At 62.2% G+C, this 16,789-nt stretch overlaps 1 protein-coding gene across 2 annotated transcripts in view; it reads left to right on the forward strand.

The window, feature by feature from the left end:
• The window catches only part of LOC102378988 (gametocyte-specific factor 1-like), a 10,397-nt gene extending 2,884 nt beyond the window's left edge, over positions 1 to 7,513 (forward strand). Inside the window, exons 3-9 of one of the 2 annotated variants that reach the window (XM_006035334.3) lie at positions 362 to 462; positions 2,256 to 2,382; positions 3,282 to 3,368; positions 3,712 to 3,772; positions 4,065 to 4,153; positions 4,700 to 4,739; positions 6,486 to 7,512. In XM_006035334.3, coding sequence (XP_006035396.1) covers positions 362 to 462; positions 2,256 to 2,382; positions 3,282 to 3,368; positions 3,712 to 3,772; positions 4,065 to 4,153; positions 4,700 to 4,716 — 482 coding nt within the window. In that variant the 3' untranslated portion in view covers positions 4,717 to 4,739; positions 6,486 to 7,512. Of the gene's footprint in view, positions 1 to 361; positions 463 to 2,255; positions 2,383 to 3,281; positions 3,369 to 3,711; positions 3,773 to 4,064; positions 4,154 to 4,699; positions 4,740 to 6,485 lie in introns of both variants that reach the window. The other variant, XM_006035335.3, reaches the window with a different exon arrangement.
• Positions 7,514 to 16,789: the final 9,276 nt, after the last annotated feature.

Raw genomic sequence — 16,789 nt, forward strand, 5'->3', positions numbered from 1 at the left:
TAGGGAAATGTTGCTATTGCTCTTTGCTTGCCCAAAAGACCTGTTTGTATGCACCAAAGATGGGAGCTTCAGGATATTCTGACAGGCCTGTTTCTTTCCGGCTGTGCACTCAGGCACCCGTCACTCTGCACTCAAGCGGCGCCTCATCCGTTTTTATTTAGCATTCCCATCGCCAAGCAAATGAGTTTGTTTACCCAGAGCAAGGGTCCAACGTAGCAATTTTCTCCCATTTTCTGGGCTGTTAAAGCTGATGGTGTAACCCAGTTCTTAATGCGTTTCCCCACTCACTGATCCCAGAGCTGGCGCCCTGGAGACTTGTTTTCCTGATGGCTTTTGTTTTGTGCGTCTGTCTCTCTTCCAGCTGACCCATTGGATCCAGACAAGCTGGTCCAGTGCCCATACGATGCCCATCACCAGATCCGAGCCTGTCGCTTCCCCTACCACCTCATAAAATGCAGGAAGGTAGGAGTGCCCTGAACACCTGAAAAGCCAAGGCCTTGTAAATGCATCGGTCAAAACAGCCTTTCTACAAAGGAAGCAGCTTTCCTCCCCCCAGTCCCCTCTGCTTTGGGCTCAGAGGACAGTTTTCATTGCCAAAGTCTCTGGCACCTCCCTGAGGGAGACATTTCAAGTTCCACTCGAGTTTTGGACCAGTGTACTTGCCCTGAAGGAAAGGGCAAGGGTTCTTTGGGGTCCTCTGATCACAGGGGGTAGGGGGTGGTTGTGGAGGGCAAAGGCAGCTGGAAGCCTATGGGTGTTTTTCCAGGCTGGGCAAAGCAGCAGCAATCAGGTGGCACGGCAAATTCCTGCCTTTGCCATGCCAGCCACGCAGCTGCCAGCAGCCTGTCGCCCTCTTGCTAATAGCTCTATTGAACGTGCATCTGGTGCCCTTCCCTAGGCCCAGATGGGCCCTTTCTTCCCCTCTCAATCTTGTCTCCGGGGTTTGAATGCAAACTGTCTCCCCCTCCCTCCGCTTCCCCTCCGGCCCTCTTCAGCGTAAGTGACTGCGCAGAGCTGAGCCCCAGCTAATCGTGGCTCAGAGCTTGCTTGTGAAGCTGTGTCCTGAAAGCGGTACAACACTGCCACCCCTCTGCCTGCATGCAGTCATGCAGGCGCCTCTGCAGAGCAGCCACTGGGCTCTTGTCACTGTGCCTGTCAGACCAGGTATGCTCACCCCTGGCCCGCCAGGTTCTCCGCAGCCCAGAAGTTTGCTTGTGGCGGGGCAGTGGCAGCATTAATTGCTGGTCCGCTACTGCCAGGTTTCCGGGCCTGCGAGGTGCCTGGCAGGTTGGGTAACGTGGTCCTGTGTGGTGTGCTAGATTGGGTTTGATCCAGCAGGGATAGGACTGGAAGGTTGAGCACTGCTGGGTTAGCCGGTACCTGGGCACAGAGACTGAGCAGGGGGCAAGGCTGGCGCCCTTCCTGGAACAGAGGACTCGACCCATTCCTGCCTGCCCCTGCCCCCTAGTATCTGCTGCCCAGCCCTAAGGGCCCCAGAGTGAACTGTCTGCACTGCATCTGGATGCTGCCTCAGCTGGCTTTGAGCAAGGCCTCTGCGTATAACAGCTGCAATGAAGCTGCAGTAGCACAGGCCCTATGAGCTGCCAGGGACCCTGGCTTCATGCTTAAGGTCTGCTTCCCCGCTAGCCAGAGCCCTGCTGGCTCCCTGAGTGTGCTTAATGCCTGGCCTCGGTCATGGCTTTGCTGGGTATGTTGCCCACACAGCTGCGCCAGGCAATCCCAGCCCACGTCCTTGGCCCTGCTGCTGGTGCCTTTATGCCAGCACGACTGGTCTGTGCCGATGCAGATAGTTTCACTTGAGGGAACTGGAACCATCTCTGCCTGAGGGAACCTGACACTGCTGGGTGGGAGTGCATCCATGCTCAAGTGCTCGTGACATGGGCAGCCATAACAATAAGGCGCTCCTGTCCTGTCCTGTCCTGTCCTGTCCAGCTGCCTCTGAAGGGTGAAGGTACCCACAGGGATGCCAGGTGCACATGGGCAGCATGTCTTTTTCCACCAGCCCCTCACTTGAAAAGGAAAGTAACTGAATTATTCAGGGCTACAAAGCCTTATTCTCTCCCTAGCTCCCAGTGGTTGTGGCCATGCCACAGTGATGTTGCTCCCTGCCTGGGCTGTGCATTTCAATCTGGGATTTTTTTAGGCTGTGCCCAGCATGGTCATAGTGGGAATCTCCCTGCCCTGCCACAGTTTCTGTGCCGGTGACCCCAGCATGTACCTGTCTGTGTCCCTAGAATCACCCTGACATCGCCAAGCAGCTGGTCACCTGCCCCTTCAATGCCCGCCACCGGGTTCCTCGAGCTGAGATCGGCCAGCACCTCTCGAGTTGTGAGGACAAGAGCTGCATCGAGCAGGACATTGGTGAGGATGTCCCTTCTTCCCCTGATCTGTCCCTTGGCCCCCACAGCGGTCGGTCTGCCAGCTGGGGTCTGCATGGGAGCCCTTGCCGTGGCAGCATAATGTCCTTCCCACTTCCCTTCAGAGTTGGGTGATGCGGAGGCAGCCACCTTTGGTTGGAACTTGGTGCTTGTGGGCCAGGTTCATTTTTGTGAGCCCTTGAGATGCTCCTGGCTGACACAGTCCCCAGGACTAGCCAGGGATCTCGGTGCTGGTGGTACCCTCAGCTCCTGTGTGTTCGGATGCTGAGGGGCTGGGATGGGGAGCCCCAGGCCTTTCCTCTCCAGTGCTGCTGTGAACATGTAGGCACTGAGATGATGGTGGCTGGCTCGGGGCCGTGTGCCAGATGTGCATCTCAGCCCGCTTCTCGATGACCAGGGAGCTTGGTGGTTTAGTCACCTGCCTGCTACCCCTGCAGCCGAGTGCCCAAGGGTTGGCTGGGCTGTGGGGCTGAAGAGCCCTCTCCAGCAGAGCCACAGGGCCTCATGCTCATACCCTTGTATGCATGAGCCTGCCCAGGGTTTAGGGCTTCTCAGGCCCACTGCCCCAGTCCCAAGACCCTTGCCGGAAGGTGTCCTGTGCTGTGGCTGCTGTCACATTGGAGAATGGGCCAGATCTTTGGGCTGGACCCCCTGCAGGGGCTGTGCCAGTGCTGACATGGCTCCCTGGCAGCTTTGGGGTTGAGACAGCAGCTCCCCACCCCTGAGGCCTCTCCCAGTTGTAGCTGTGCTGTGGGTGAGTGCAGAGTTGCCTGGTCCTGTGCTAGGGAGTGGGGCACTAGGAGTTGCCTGTACACGGGGTTTGGCACAGCCAGGAGCTGTCACAGACAGTCACAGACCCCAAGCAGCTGCTCTCGTTTCCAGCGAGTCAGTCAGGTTCCTCTTGGCGAGTGGAGACCGACGTGGGCAACACATGGCAGCCGCCCCCCTGCAATGAGGACTGGGATGCTGGTGAGGACCTTCAACACCGGCTGCTGCCTGTCCCTGTCCCCACCCTATCCCCCTCAGTCCTTGTGCCCAGGAGGGAGGGACCTGGGAACCAGCTTGTGAGATCAGGTTCTGTGACGCCCTGTTCCTCTGTCACAGAGCAAAACCCCCTCTCCTTGGGCTGTGCTCCCCATGCTGACGTGCTTCTGGAGACTTTCATGTCCCCTCGGCCATGGCCACCTGGGACACCTGCAGACCCAGGAGTACCCATGGCCAAGGGACTTTAGACACAGATCCACCCTCTCCCATGAGCATCCCACAAAGGTGTGTGGCCCTGAGCTCTGCTGTCTTCTGTTCTCTTGGGCAGAGCTGCAGGAATCCTCAAGTTCTGGCTTCACTTGGGGCATAGTCCACAGCAGCGAGACCAGGTAGGAAGAGCACAAGCTGCTCCAGTCCCATGTGCAACCCACCCCCACCTTCTGGCAGCTTGTCCCAGGCCAGCCAGAGCCCTCCTCTTGCTGCCGCCTCTGCTTAACTCTGGGCCAGGAGGTGTAGGGGTCTGGCTGGTTATCCGTGAGTGGGACAGCTCTTCCCTTCCCAACCTGCCTTATCTAATCTGCTAGCAAGTCCTCACCATGGCTGTTATGTAGTCCCCTTCTATGTCGTGGCTGAGCTGTAGAGATCCCCCAGCCAACCCTTCTTTGCCTCTTTCAACCCCAGGCCCAGTGTTCTGATGGAGCCTAAGAGCAACCTTGCCTTGGGCATGCGGGCTCCCAGGTCCTTGCCCTATGCCCTGCCCTGGAAAAGGGGTAAGTACGTGAGGCTCCTGGTGTCTGCCCTGCCTGGCACTAACTCCTGGGTGGGGAGGGGGAGAAGGGGGGCTTCAGTGTTGTCTTGCATGTGCTTTCTCCCCCTATCAGCAGGGAGAGAGGAGGACAGGCCCACCCAGCTCCTGCTGCTTTCTGCACTGGAGGCGTGATCTGGGGAGGAGCTGGCCCAGGCTCCCTTTGGCGCCAGGCTGTCGGAGCAGCAGGCTGGCTGGCCTGTCCGAGCCCTGTTCTGCAGATGGCAGGAGCCAGACCTGCTCGGGAGTGTCAGGCTTGGCTGGGCTTGGCTGTGCCTGGATTTGGGACCTGTCCTGCTCTTCCCCATGCTGACCTGGCTGCTCTCCCTACCCAGGGCTGGGGGCTGTGTTGCAGACCCTGGCTGCTGCTCCTGGGCCTTTCTCTCTGCAGCCGCCCCTGCTTTCTGGGGGCCCAGCAGATCCTGCTGATTGCACAGGATGGGGGAGGGAGCGGGGTTCTGCACCCTTTGTGTGCTGCTCACACTGATCACATCAACCTCTTGCTCCTTAGGCAGCAACCAGCAATGAGTGGAAGGGCCCCGGGCTTCCAAGTAAGTGCTCCTTTGTCCCCTCCTCATCCTGCACTCCCTTTCACATCCCAACTGCAGGGCTGAAGCGGCGATTTCCTTTAATGTTAGCCCTGACTTGAACTCCTGGCGAAGATCGAGCGCTTGCTGTTAGGTCTAGGACAGAGCTCTGAGCTGCTGTCTATGGCACGGAGCCCGTGTGCCAGCCTCTGAGATTCTTCTAATGAAACCCCGTCCCTGCTTGAGCAAGGGGCAGCAGACCAGATAAGCCCGGAACAGGACCTGAAATCCCATGCCAGCCTCCCTGCTCCCCCAGCCCCCTCCCCTGTGCACTCAATGCCATCCCTTTGCTTGGGCTTCATTAGCAAGTCCCCACCTCTCTGCAGTGAGGGGAGGGAGACTCAGGGTGAAGGTTGCTTCTATAGGCTTCATGCCCCCTTTCTGCTGCTTAGATGTGCCAGGTCCCTGAGCTGCTGCTGTGAAGAGCCAGCCAGTTTCCCACAGGGAGCTTGTACTAGGTTTTGTGAGGGGACACGGACACATGCTCTGAGTTCCCACGTGCTTTCCCCCTGCCCGCCCCCAGGTGGTGCTCCTGCCCTGCCATTTCTGCATGGGGCAAGACCCTCCCCTTATCCAGAGCCCAGGGATGCTCATGGGGGGGTGGAGCCCCCTTCCCAAGTACCAGGCCAGTGAACCCCCAAGGCCAGTGTTGGTTCTGGGGACCCCCCCCAGTAGGCTGTACCAGCTCTGAGCTGGGACATGGTCCCTGCCTTGAAGGCCCTGTTAGTTCCAATGTGCAACTCCTCAGCTGGCCTGCACCTGAAACTGAGTATGCCCGAGCAAGGCGGGAGCCCGCACCGCGCAGCCGGGATTAGGGAGGCATTGAGCACAGGGAGCGGAGCTGGGCTCTGAAAGCCTCTTTGGGACTGTCCTTCTAGGCCTGTAGGGCCCCTTCCAGCCTGCCAAGCCTCTAGCTAGGTACAGTTTAAGTGCTGCTGGGCTGGACAGAGTGAACCAGCCCCAGACAGCAGGACCAGGAGCTTGCAGCATGGAGGTGTATTCCTAGGGCACAGTGGTGCGGAGCACGATTTCCAGGTGCTGGAGCCACGAGGCTGGTGCCAGCTGGAGACTCTGTTGTCAGAGCTGCCATCCCATCTTGTGGCACCTGCAGCCACCTGGATCGGGGCATGGATCATGCATGAGGAGAGAGCCTGGGGTGGGGGGCAGATCTTTGCAGTACGTGGCCAGCCTGGGTCTGTGCTTGGGGTGGGGGCTTGGCTCTGGCTGTTAAGCAAGTGTCCTGCCCTAGCTGGTAAGCACTGGGAGAGGGGCCAGTCCCAGGAGCCTTTATTGAGGGAGCTATGGGGTATTTGGAGACATCAGCTCCCTGCCCTGCCTAAGGGGGCTACTTAGGTTGGCAACTCCTGAAGTTAGCAGAGCAACATCCACATCCCTGCTTGGACCCAACACGGTTAAATTGGTCTGAAGAAAGAGCAGCCCCTGATCCCCCAACCCTGGGGCCTGTTGCACCGCACCTGCTCACTCCACTGCATCATGGCATGCTTGCCCTGCCTGTGATTCCCCTGGGCTCACTACTACGGTATCCTCATGGGGCATTTGCAGCCATGTCTGTACATGGGGAGCAGTGGGAGCAGGTCTTCCAGCTCAGAGACGGCCTCTTGTGCACAGGGGCCCATGAGTGCAACGAGTTTCTCACGCCCGGTGGCAGTACTGTGGGCTCTGAAATCTTGGCTTCTCATCTAATCGCAGGCAGAGGCAACTAATGTGGATGGAGAAGAAGTCATGACGTAGCTCCTGTTGCCTTCCTGTGGCCAGCCCAGGCACCCACAGAAATGGGCCCCTCCTGTACTGTGGTATTTGCCTCCAGCCTAGCCTCCCCGACCAGCCCACTGAGCCAACCACTGTTACCCCCCAGCGGGACCCTGCACCTAGACATGGGTCGTGAGGAACCCCTGGCCGGGGATCAGCACATACCAGGGCCGGGCTCCTCCATCTCTGTGTCCAGCTGTCAGTCGGACGTGCCAGCTGCACCGGCCAGGCGCCCCACACCACATGGGGGTGGCTCCTAGTGTTACCATCTCACTCCTTTAAACTCTCGGCCTTGGGCTGGGGCTTGTGTTACCCTACGTCAGCCCTGCCTGTCTCTCCGTGCGCGGGGTTGGGCTGGCTGAGGAAGGTGGGGGGCATTGAGGGGAAATACTGTGTTAAATACCATTAAGTGTTGATGTGGCTGTTTTGAGTTGAGGGGGACGGGGGGCATGGGGCTGTCGCACGTAGGCCAGGCCCAGGGCATCTGCTTAGGGGGCTGACCCAGCTCCCGCCAGCAGGTTTGCAGACAGTCTTGTTCCCCCACTGAGTTGCCTGGTACACGTGGAGCCCTGCTGGGGCCAGGAGGCTACAAACAGTCTGGCAGGAGCCCTGGCTGGGGCACCATGGAGCCAGGGTTTGGTGTGAGCCGTCTTGGGGACAGGGTGCAATGGTGCTCATCCGTGTCCTGGGCCCCATTTGCTGCCCCTTGTCTCCCTGTGGTCAGCCTACCTGGCCAGCTGTACATGCATGTGCACGCACCCCAGGGGCAGGGAGGGGTTGGTGTGGGCTTTCCACCCCCTTCCCCTGAGGGTCCAAAGGAAGGGAACTGCTCAAGGCAGCCACCAGCCTGTCTCAGCTCTCCTGAGCCATGCCACCCCCCTGCTGCTGCCCATGTCTGCCTTGTCCTGTGCCCTTCCCTGGGCAAGGGGAGCCAGCCAGCCCCCCCCCCAATCCTTGCCTGGTGCAGTCTGAGCAGCCTTGGACTTTGGGCTGTTGCCGTGGAAACAGCACTGGCATTGGCTACCAGGGGACAGCGACAGGGAGGTGACTCCTTGCAAAGGCAAATGCAGCCTGGCCCCTCTGGGTTGGGGGGCATGGGTTTGAATTCCCCCATATGCCTGTCCCTGCTGCTGTGCCTGTGCCACTCCTGATGTCATCAGAGGGGCTGCGAGGGGGTCCAGAGTGGGAGTGGGGGGGGGTCACTGGCTGAGGCCAGGTAGGGTCTTGCTCCCAGACTGGGCCTGGGCCCAGGGGTCTAGGACAGGCTGAGCCATTAACACGCTTTGACTAGAAAGAGCAGCGTACTTGGCACCTGGTAGCACAGCCTCCGGCCCCCGGGACACGCCCTCATCCTGCTTCCGTGTGACGGCCAAAGCAAGGGCTCCGTGCACCCTGCAAGGTACCAGCTGGGCACGTGTCTCTAGCCTGTGCCTGCTGCCCATGGGGTGGGGGCAGACAGGGCAGGTACAGAAGCAGGGATGGGGGCCTGCAGCCCACTATGACCCATGGGGAGCCCTGAGGCTGCCTCTTGGGACCAGCTGTGGCCAGAGGTTGCTTTTGTGGCTTAGGATGTTATGAGGGAGGTGGGTGACACTGGGGGGCTCCTGGCAGCTTCCTTCCTGGCGTGGGCGCAAGGCATGGGAGCCATGGAGTGGCTGAAGCCACCCCCTGCCTCACCTGCCTGTGACTATGCCCACCCAGCTGTTCAGTCTCTGATCTCCAGCCCAGGCCTGACCCCTGCCCTTCCTGGCCCGCCCCTGCCCTTTCATCTCCCCGCGGCATTTGCTGGGCCCCTGGCCAGCCGGCTCTGGGTTTGATGTGAGGGTGGAGGTAATAAACCCCCCCCTGCTGATGCCCATCCCTGCCTGTGCTGCCTCTTATCTGCAGCAGGGTTAGCGGTACTGGTCTAAGACAGGCAGACAAGGTTCCTTAGGGCAATGTGATATCTTTTATTAGACCAAATGAACAGTTGGAAAGATAATGGTTGCCAGCTTTTGGGCACGAGCCCCCTTCTTCAGGCATAAAGAGAGTCTGCCGGCGACAGGCTCCTCACTGCCACGCATTTGCATTTGCGTTTTCACAGACCTGCGTTTTGCGTTCTGGCTTCTGTTCTACCCAGAAGACGGCACAATTCACCGGCAGACTCTCCCTGTGCCTGAAGACGGGCATTTGTGCCTGCAAGCTGGCAAAGAACATTTTTTTTAACTTTTCTAGTTTGTCAGATAAGAGATTGCATCTACCCAAAGACCCTGATCTGCAGTAGAAGCATTTGTTACCTGTCTTGGGGATGGGGAGTGGCGAAGAGGGGGCTTTGCCAACCTGGCATCGCAGGGAGGAAGGAAAGGGTGGCGCTGTCAACCTAGCAGAGCACGCCTGGCTCCTTCCTGGCACCGGTGCATGGTTCCAGCCTCAGCACCCTCCTCCCCACCCCTGGCCTGAGTGACTTACCTTGGGGTAGGGAGTCCCAGGCTAGACCCCAGGCATCCCGGCTCCCTGCCCCGCCAGGGAGAGCTGAGGCTGGAAGTGGTGCCCAGGCCTGGCCCAGCTGGCAGTGCAGTCTGGTGGTTAGGGCCTCCTAGGGGTCTTCCCCTCCGAGCCTTGGTTTCCCCACAGGATGCCCAGCTGCTGGAGCTGGATGCCCACAGGGAGGGTGCTGGGGGAGCTGCTGGGGGCAGTGCTGCTCTGGGACAGGGTGGAGGTGAGTGGCCCTGTCCCGACCCAAGCCCGAGTGCCCTGGTCTGACCTGGGTCCCTCCTCCACCCACCCAGTCTCTTCCCTCATCCTGTGGGGCCAACTCAGCACCCCGTGGGCCTGACTCACCCGCCCATGGTTCCCACCAGGAAGCAGCTGACCCCGGTCATGGCCACGCCGACTTCCGTCTTTCCCCAGACAGCCACACACCCCTAATGAGGGCCGCCCATGCCTGGGTCCCTCCCTTTGGCCCCTGCAGTGGGGGCTGGGCTGGAGCTCCCACCCCCCAGGTCCCAGAGCAGCACTGAGTTGTGGGGAGGCACTTCTGTGACTGCGTGCTGAGCCATGGCCTTGGCCTGCCTCAGTTTCCCCAGTTCACAGGCAGGTGTTTCCCAAGGCAGGAGGATGTAAGGGTGGGAGTTGGGGTCAGGGGCCTGCTTGGGCTACCTCTCCTGGCCCCTTGGCCCCTCTCCAGTTCAGCCATGGGGCAGCAGGACAGCCCATCCCAGCCAACCGGACGCGGGTGGAGGGGACACCGGTGTTCCCTGCGCTGTCAGAGCTGCCTGGACTTTCACCCACATCTCTGGAATTCATTAGGCTGAGAGAGGGAAGAGCTTGTGTGTGCACGTGTAAGTGCGTGCGTGCATGTGGCTGTGTTCCTACATGTGTGTGCGTGTTTGAGCATGTGAGAGCACAAGTGTGCATGTACATAGCTGTGTGTTAGCATGCATGTGCACATGACTGGGTGTGCGAGCGTGCGTGTGCATAGCCTCTTTGCACCGTATCCTGTGTCCCCCAGCCTGTGCCGACCCCATGCCCTGCCAGCAACCCCAGGCATGTGCGTACCCACGGAGGCATCATACAGGTCTGAGCACACAGTGCCACTTGGTGGGGGCATACACGTACGTGTGTGATCACGTGTGCAGACACCTGTGTGCTGGCATGCACAAGCCCATGCCTCTCCATGCAGAGTGTGCATGTGTTGCTTTACACACACAGGCACACACACACATGCCTCCCTGCAGGCCCTGCCAGGCCGGACAGGATCTGGAGGAAGCAGCTGGGCCTGCAGCGGGGCCCCTTCCCTCCAGTGCACGCATGTAGCCAGCAGGGTAGCTGGGGACTGGCAGTGGCTGCCATGTTGGGGGGGGGTAGCCCAAGCCAAGGGGTCAGTTCTAGTGGGGGCATGTGCCCCCATGGGGTCTCCCATCTGCAAATGTGCACATGCCTGCATAGGTGGAGCATATGCACACTTGTGCATGCATGTGCATATGTATGCCTGTGCCCATCTGCATCTCCACATGCATAGTGACATGGGAGGGAGGATGTGCATGCACCCACCCCTGCATGTACGTGGGGGTGCGTATGTGCACAGGCCCCCTCTGGCTCCTCTTTGCATACCTGGCCACTTGTACACATGTGGGTGTGCATGCGCATGTACATGGGTGCCCCTTCCTGCTGCTCTCCGTCTCTGCTTTCTGGGAGGGTGGGGTGTGCACATACACGCGTGTGCATGCTGTGTGGCTGTGTGCAGTTCACGCCTGCAGCGGGCGACATCAAACCCAGCTGCATGCAGGCTCTGCTGGGAGGGCAGGGGTCCAAGCCCCTTTCCTCCTCCCCCACCCCCGTACCTGGTCCAGGGCCCAGAGGAAGTAGGAGCGGATTCGGCTGCTCCATAAGGAATTTTATGTGAGCCTGGAAATGACGGGAGTGGGGATGGGGGCAGGGGCAGGAGGTGGGGGATGGGGCTCTGGGCTGGGGGGGCCGATGCCCCCAGTGCTGCCCCGTCCCCTGCTGTGTTGGGCTCAGCAGTCTATGCTCCACCCCCTGTGGTGCCAGCTGGACCTGGAGCCCCCCAACCCACTGCGTGCCGGCAGCTGCAGCCCCCTCCCCAGCACTGGTTGCATTTCATCCATGGCGGGGTGGTGTGGGGGGGTTTCCCATCTTGCCTGCATGTTTCAAGGGCCTGGCTGGGGCGACCCGGGCCTGCTGCACTCGGCATTGTACAGGCACCACCCGGAGCCAACACGGGGGCAGCAGGTGCCAGGCCGGGTCTGCAGGGTTGCAGCTGGGCCTGGGACAGGGCATCCTCCCCCGCCACACCTGGGACTGGAGCATGCAAAGGGTGTAGGCCTGCACGCACATGTGTGGGTCCTAACATGGGTGTCCGTGTGGGTTCCCATTGGTCACAGGCCTCAGCCCCGCAGGCAGATGCGGCTCTGTGCCCCCAGGGAGCCCGGATTCCCGATTTGCTGCGGCCGGGGCGTGACTCACGCTTGGAGACGGGGCTGGGAACGGGGCATGGCGTTCTCACACCTCTGCCCTGGAGACGGAGGGGGCGGCTGGGCTCTCCCCCGAGCTGGCCGCAGCCTCCTCCCTCCTGCCCTGGCCTGGCCTGGTTCCCAGGTGTCAGGGCAGGGGGTAGGGGGGGCCCCCGTGTCCTGGGGAGGGGGCAGCAGTGGGGGTTGCCACCTGCCCCCCAGGCCTGGGGCAGGGGGTACATCAGGCTGGGGGGTGAGCACAGAGCTGCTGTTTCAAGCGAGGTCTCGTGACAAGTGTGCTCACATGCTGCCCAGGCACTGGAGGGCTCCTGGGGAGAGAGGGTCTGCTATGCTCCCAGGAGGCTGGGAGGGGGATCACAAGCAGAAGGGCACAGGGGATGAGTGCAGAGGACACCACAGCCCCCATCCCTGCCCTGTCATCACCCTGGTTTCGGCTGTTTATGTACGCTGGGTGGGGGGGATGTGGCTGTGAGTCACCCCTGGGGCGGAGGGGTCCCAGTTGGCTGCAGGCTCCCGGCTCTGCCCAAGCACCGGCTGCAACTCTGGGGCCAAACCATGCCCCCTCCCCATGGTAGAAGCAGCCCAGCCTGGGCCAGACCGGGCAGTTCCCATGCGCTCCCTAACACGGCACACATGCACACAGGTACACACTCCTGCACCTTCGTGCATACAGCCCCCAACAGAACACACGCACACACAATGTTCGTGTGTGTGCATGCCCACGCAATGCCCGCACACACCCTCACAGAGCACACGTGCACCACGCAGATACTGTCACACCACGCGTGCACACATGCATCAGCATGGTGTACATGCACACACTTTCTCTGTACACCCCCTCCCACCCACACCTCCTGGCCGAGCTGTCAGCACTTGGCCGGGTCCCAGCACGGGCTCCCGGGCCGGATGACTTCATCCCGGCACGTCAGATGTTCCATGTGCTCCAGCGGCTGCCCCCACCCCCGCGCGCCGACCCCGCGGGGCGCCTGGCCGAGCCGGGGCAGGCAGGAGGTGCTGGCCTGCCACGCACAGGCCACAGGGAACCCCGCACAGAGGGGCCTGGCGGGGGGCCGGGGACACAGCAAGAGTCAACCTATGTGCATGCGTGTGTGCAGCTCCGTCTGCTTGAACACGTGTGCCCCTGCCCAGTGTTCGCACAGAGCCAGAGGACCCACAGGCCCCATCCTCCGAGTGGTGCCCACATGTGTCATGTACATGTTTGCGCGTGCATGCCCCCCAGATGTGCATGGGAGGGACTGCATGTGCACACACACCACATATACAGCGCATGCCTTCCTGCCTAGGCAGCTGCGTGGGCAAGCATGTCGTGCACCCGTGTTGGCCCATGGGGAGGCAGGCGTGTGCATCTGTGCTGTTCCATGTGAGCGTCAGTGTGTGTGGCAGGCCTGGTGTGTGTCACGGTGTGTGTTGGTGCATGGCTGGGGGGGGTCGTAGGTGTGTCAGGGTTTGTGTGTGCACACGTGCTGGTGTGTGGCTGTCAGGGTCAATGCACAGCTGGCATGTGTGTTGGGGTGTAAGTGCATCAGGGTCTATGTGTGTGCAAGTGCTAGTGTGTGGTGTGTTGGTGCCAGTGTGTGGCTGATGTGTGTGTGTGCCCGCCCTTCCCAAGAGCTGCAGGTGCCACTGGGGCCTTTGAAAAGCAGCTCCAGAGCTCAGGGCCAGGCCAGCCATGTGGGGAAACTGAGGCACAGGGGGGGACTCTAGCCTGGGGCTTTGCCCATCCTGGGCTCTATAGGCCCTAGCTTTTCCAAGTTCTCCCTGCTGTGGGCCAGGGGCTGGAGGTCACAAGCCAGCGGGGTGGGGGCATGGCTGAGAGTGCGCCCCCCTACAGCACAGCCCAGCCCAGCCAACACGGGTGTGGGAGGGCAGCTTCCCTGCGGCCCCAGAACCCGGACCCCATCTCCAGGGGCAGCGCAGGCTGCGTGTCCCCCCACCACCCACCACAGCGGCTGGTGCATGCCAGAGGTGGCTGCAAGTCAGGGGTAGCTGGGGGGCACCTGGCAGTGCCCCACCCCCACCACCAGGGTGCATCTGCGGGGTTCCCCAGTTCCCCATCTGTTTGTCCTGCCCACATCACCCCGTGTCCTGGCAGGAACGGCCCGGCCCGGAGCCCGTGGGCCCCTGAGTAACGGCTCCGTGACTCAGGCTGGCTCCTGCATTCCTTGACTTGTATGGTAAAGGCAGCCAGGCTGCCGGCCCCGCGCCGGGAGAGGGGGCCAGGGGGGCCTGGAGCTGCCGGGGAGGCCACAGGGGCCCCGTGCCCCCCTGGCACCAGCTCTGAACGGCCTCCAGGGGGCACCCCAGGCAGGGGGTGCAGAGGAGGCTGGGGGCGGGGGGGTCTCAGGCTCAGTGCAGGGCAGGGGTCACAGGCCCGTGCCCTCATCCAGGCCATAAGGTTCATTGCATGTGCAGCCCCTGGCGTGGGTGACAGTAACCAGGTACGGGCACGGGCAGGGGGGCAGAACAGCCGACAGGCAGGGTCTGGTGCTCAGGATGGGCAAAGGACCGGATCCGGGTAGCCCCCCAGGCGGGGCCATGCCGGCTGCCTGATGCCCCCTGCCCTGGGGTAGAGGGGGAGCATAGGGGCCCAACGCCCCCTCGGCACCAAGCACGGGCAGCCCATGGCCTGTCCGCTCCAAGACACCTGGGTTCTGTCCCCATCTCTCACCCTTTCCCCTCCCTTGCCTCAGTTTCCCCCTCATGCAGCAGCTATGGGGGGGAACCTGGTGCGGGAGGGATTTCCCGGGGGGTGGTGTCGGGGCGGCGCGGGTTGTGCTGTGGGAGCCCGGTCCATGTAGGGCCTGCGGAGCGGTGAGTCAGGCGGGCCCACAGCTCGGGCCTGACTCAGCGCCGACGTCTGTAAACACCACCGGGACATGGCCATAATTAGCTGGGGGCACCGCACGCCTGACCCCCAGCCCCCCGCCCCCAGGCCTGGTGCTGGGGCCCAGCTGGAGCAGCCCGGGGGGCGGGTGGCGCATAAAGCATCCTGGGCCCTGCATCTACAGACAGGGCTCATGCCCCCCCGTCCCCCAGCACAGAGTACTCCCAGGGGAAGGGGTCTTGGGGCCCCAGGGAGCCGGCACCGTGGGGCTGCCCCCGGCTCTCTGCCCGCCGGCTGGCCCTGGGCAGGAAGCCGGGCGCATTGTTGGGAGCCGCCGTCACTTCCCCAGGCAGGAAGCGGGCCTTTGTTCCCGGGAATCTGCGCCAGGCCCGGGATGGCCCCCGCCCTTGCCCCACACCCCCCGGGCCAAGCATCTGGCCAGGACAGGGAGGGAGCCAGGCCGGGGCCCCGGGCAGAGCACCCGGACGCCTGGGTCCTGCTCTGGGCTCTGGCGCCGGCAGCTTCATGCAGAACCTGGAGTCCCCAGTGTCCTGGGCCCCAGCCCGGTGCCCAAGACACGTGTGGGAGCCCGTATGTGGGTGTGTACACACACAAACACACACAGAGCCAGGGGGATGCACACACGCTCACACCAAAGTGGCCCGGGGATGTTTGTGTGCACATACGCACACACGCAGAACCCAGGTGTCTGGGCACGGGCGCTCCTGACTCCTGGCGGGGGGGTGAGGGATGAACACACGCACATGCCCAGGATGATGTGCACATGTTCACACCCACATAGCCACAACACAGAACCCAGGCATCCGGGACACACACTCACACACGCACATATGCGCGCACACTCACACACACAATCCGTCTGTCTGGGACAGACACACAGAACCCAGGCATCCGGGACAGACAGACACGCACAGCCAGGATGATGCGCACACACGCTCACACCCACTTGGCCCAGGGGACATTAACACGCACACACTGCCCCTCCTATCACAGAAGCCAGGCATCTGGGACACACGCACACACGCACGCACAGAGCCAGGATGACACACACACCCTCTAACACCCACATGGCTCATGGGATATTGCGCACACACACACACGCCCTCCTGTCCCCCAGCCCAGCCCTGCACACGCTCCAGGGCCTCTCGCACCGCCCCCCCCACTCCAGCCCCGGCCCAGATGTGCAGCCCCCCTAGCCCGGCCCTGCCTCTTCCTGGCCTATCCCAGAATTCCTGGCTGCTCCAACATCTGCAAGTCATTGGGGCGCTGGGAGCCGTGCTCCAGCTGTGCCCGCCCTGCCCCTGCCCGGCCCCCGGGATGTGCTCAGCTCCCCCTGCAGCCCCCATGACATGGGGGACCCCCACACAGGGATGGGGGGTCCCCATCCCTGCAGGCCCATGCCCCCTTCATGGGGGAACAGGCTGGGGGGGGGCCTCCAAGCTTGGGGGGTCTGTGCCAGGCTGCAGTGATGGAGACAACATAGAGCCCTGCTGGGGTCTGGTTGCCTGGGTTCCAGCCCCAGCTCCCTGCCTCAGTTTCCCTCTGCCTGGACATGCTGTGGGGCCACACACCCAGCTGCACACACATGTACAGGCATATGTACATGCACAGCTACACACGCATGTACAGGAACCCGTGAACCAGCCCACATCCTGCCCCGGCCCCGGCCCCGGCCCCGCTGGCAATGGGTTTTGTCAGCAAACATTGCCCTGTTGCTTCCTGTGTTGCTTGCTGCACCACGCCCCCCCAGTCTGGCACCGAAGGACAGACACGCACTGTCCTCCTATCCCGGGACAGAGGGGTCAAAGGGGAACCCTGATGTGTTTGGAGATGCCCCCCTCTGCCCTGGTGCCCTCTGACCCCCCTCTTCCTGCTGGGACAGTGCCCTGCCATGGAGAGTCCCCGCTCCCCGGACACCCAGAGCTGTGGGCAGATGGACTGGACGAAGGGACACATACCCCTCCATGTCCCCCCTTTCCTGCTTCCTCCCGGCCAGGAAACTGCCTGCAGGCAGCAGAGCTACAGCAGCACCTGGCTGGGGAGAGAGGCAGGAGCGGAGGGAGAAGGAGCCAGGCCAGGCCTACATGCCCCCTCTAGTGCCAGTGGGGGGGCCTGGGCTGGGGGATGCTGCCTCCCACCAGTGCCCCCCGGGGGGGAGGGTAGATCTGGGGGCAGGAAACAGCAGCTGAGATGCCCCGGGAGCTGGTGGCCTGGGTGGAAGTGAAGCCCAGGACACGTGTGCGCACCTCTGCACACGCGTGTGCTCTCCGGCACCCCTGTCTCTGGGCAGGGCTCCGAAAGGAGGGGACAGGGCCGCCCTGGCCAGGCTCCAGCCAAGGCCCACGCGGGCTGGGGGCAGAGGGTCTGGCTCCAGTGGGGCAGCCGGGATGCGGGTGGCACGGGGG

This window comes from Alligator sinensis, unplaced genomic scaffold (genome assembly GCF_000455745.1).
Source record: "Alligator sinensis unplaced genomic scaffold, ASM45574v1 scaffold149_1, whole genome shotgun sequence".
Taxonomy (NCBI): Eukaryota; Metazoa; Chordata; order Crocodylia; family Alligatoridae; genus Alligator; species Alligator sinensis.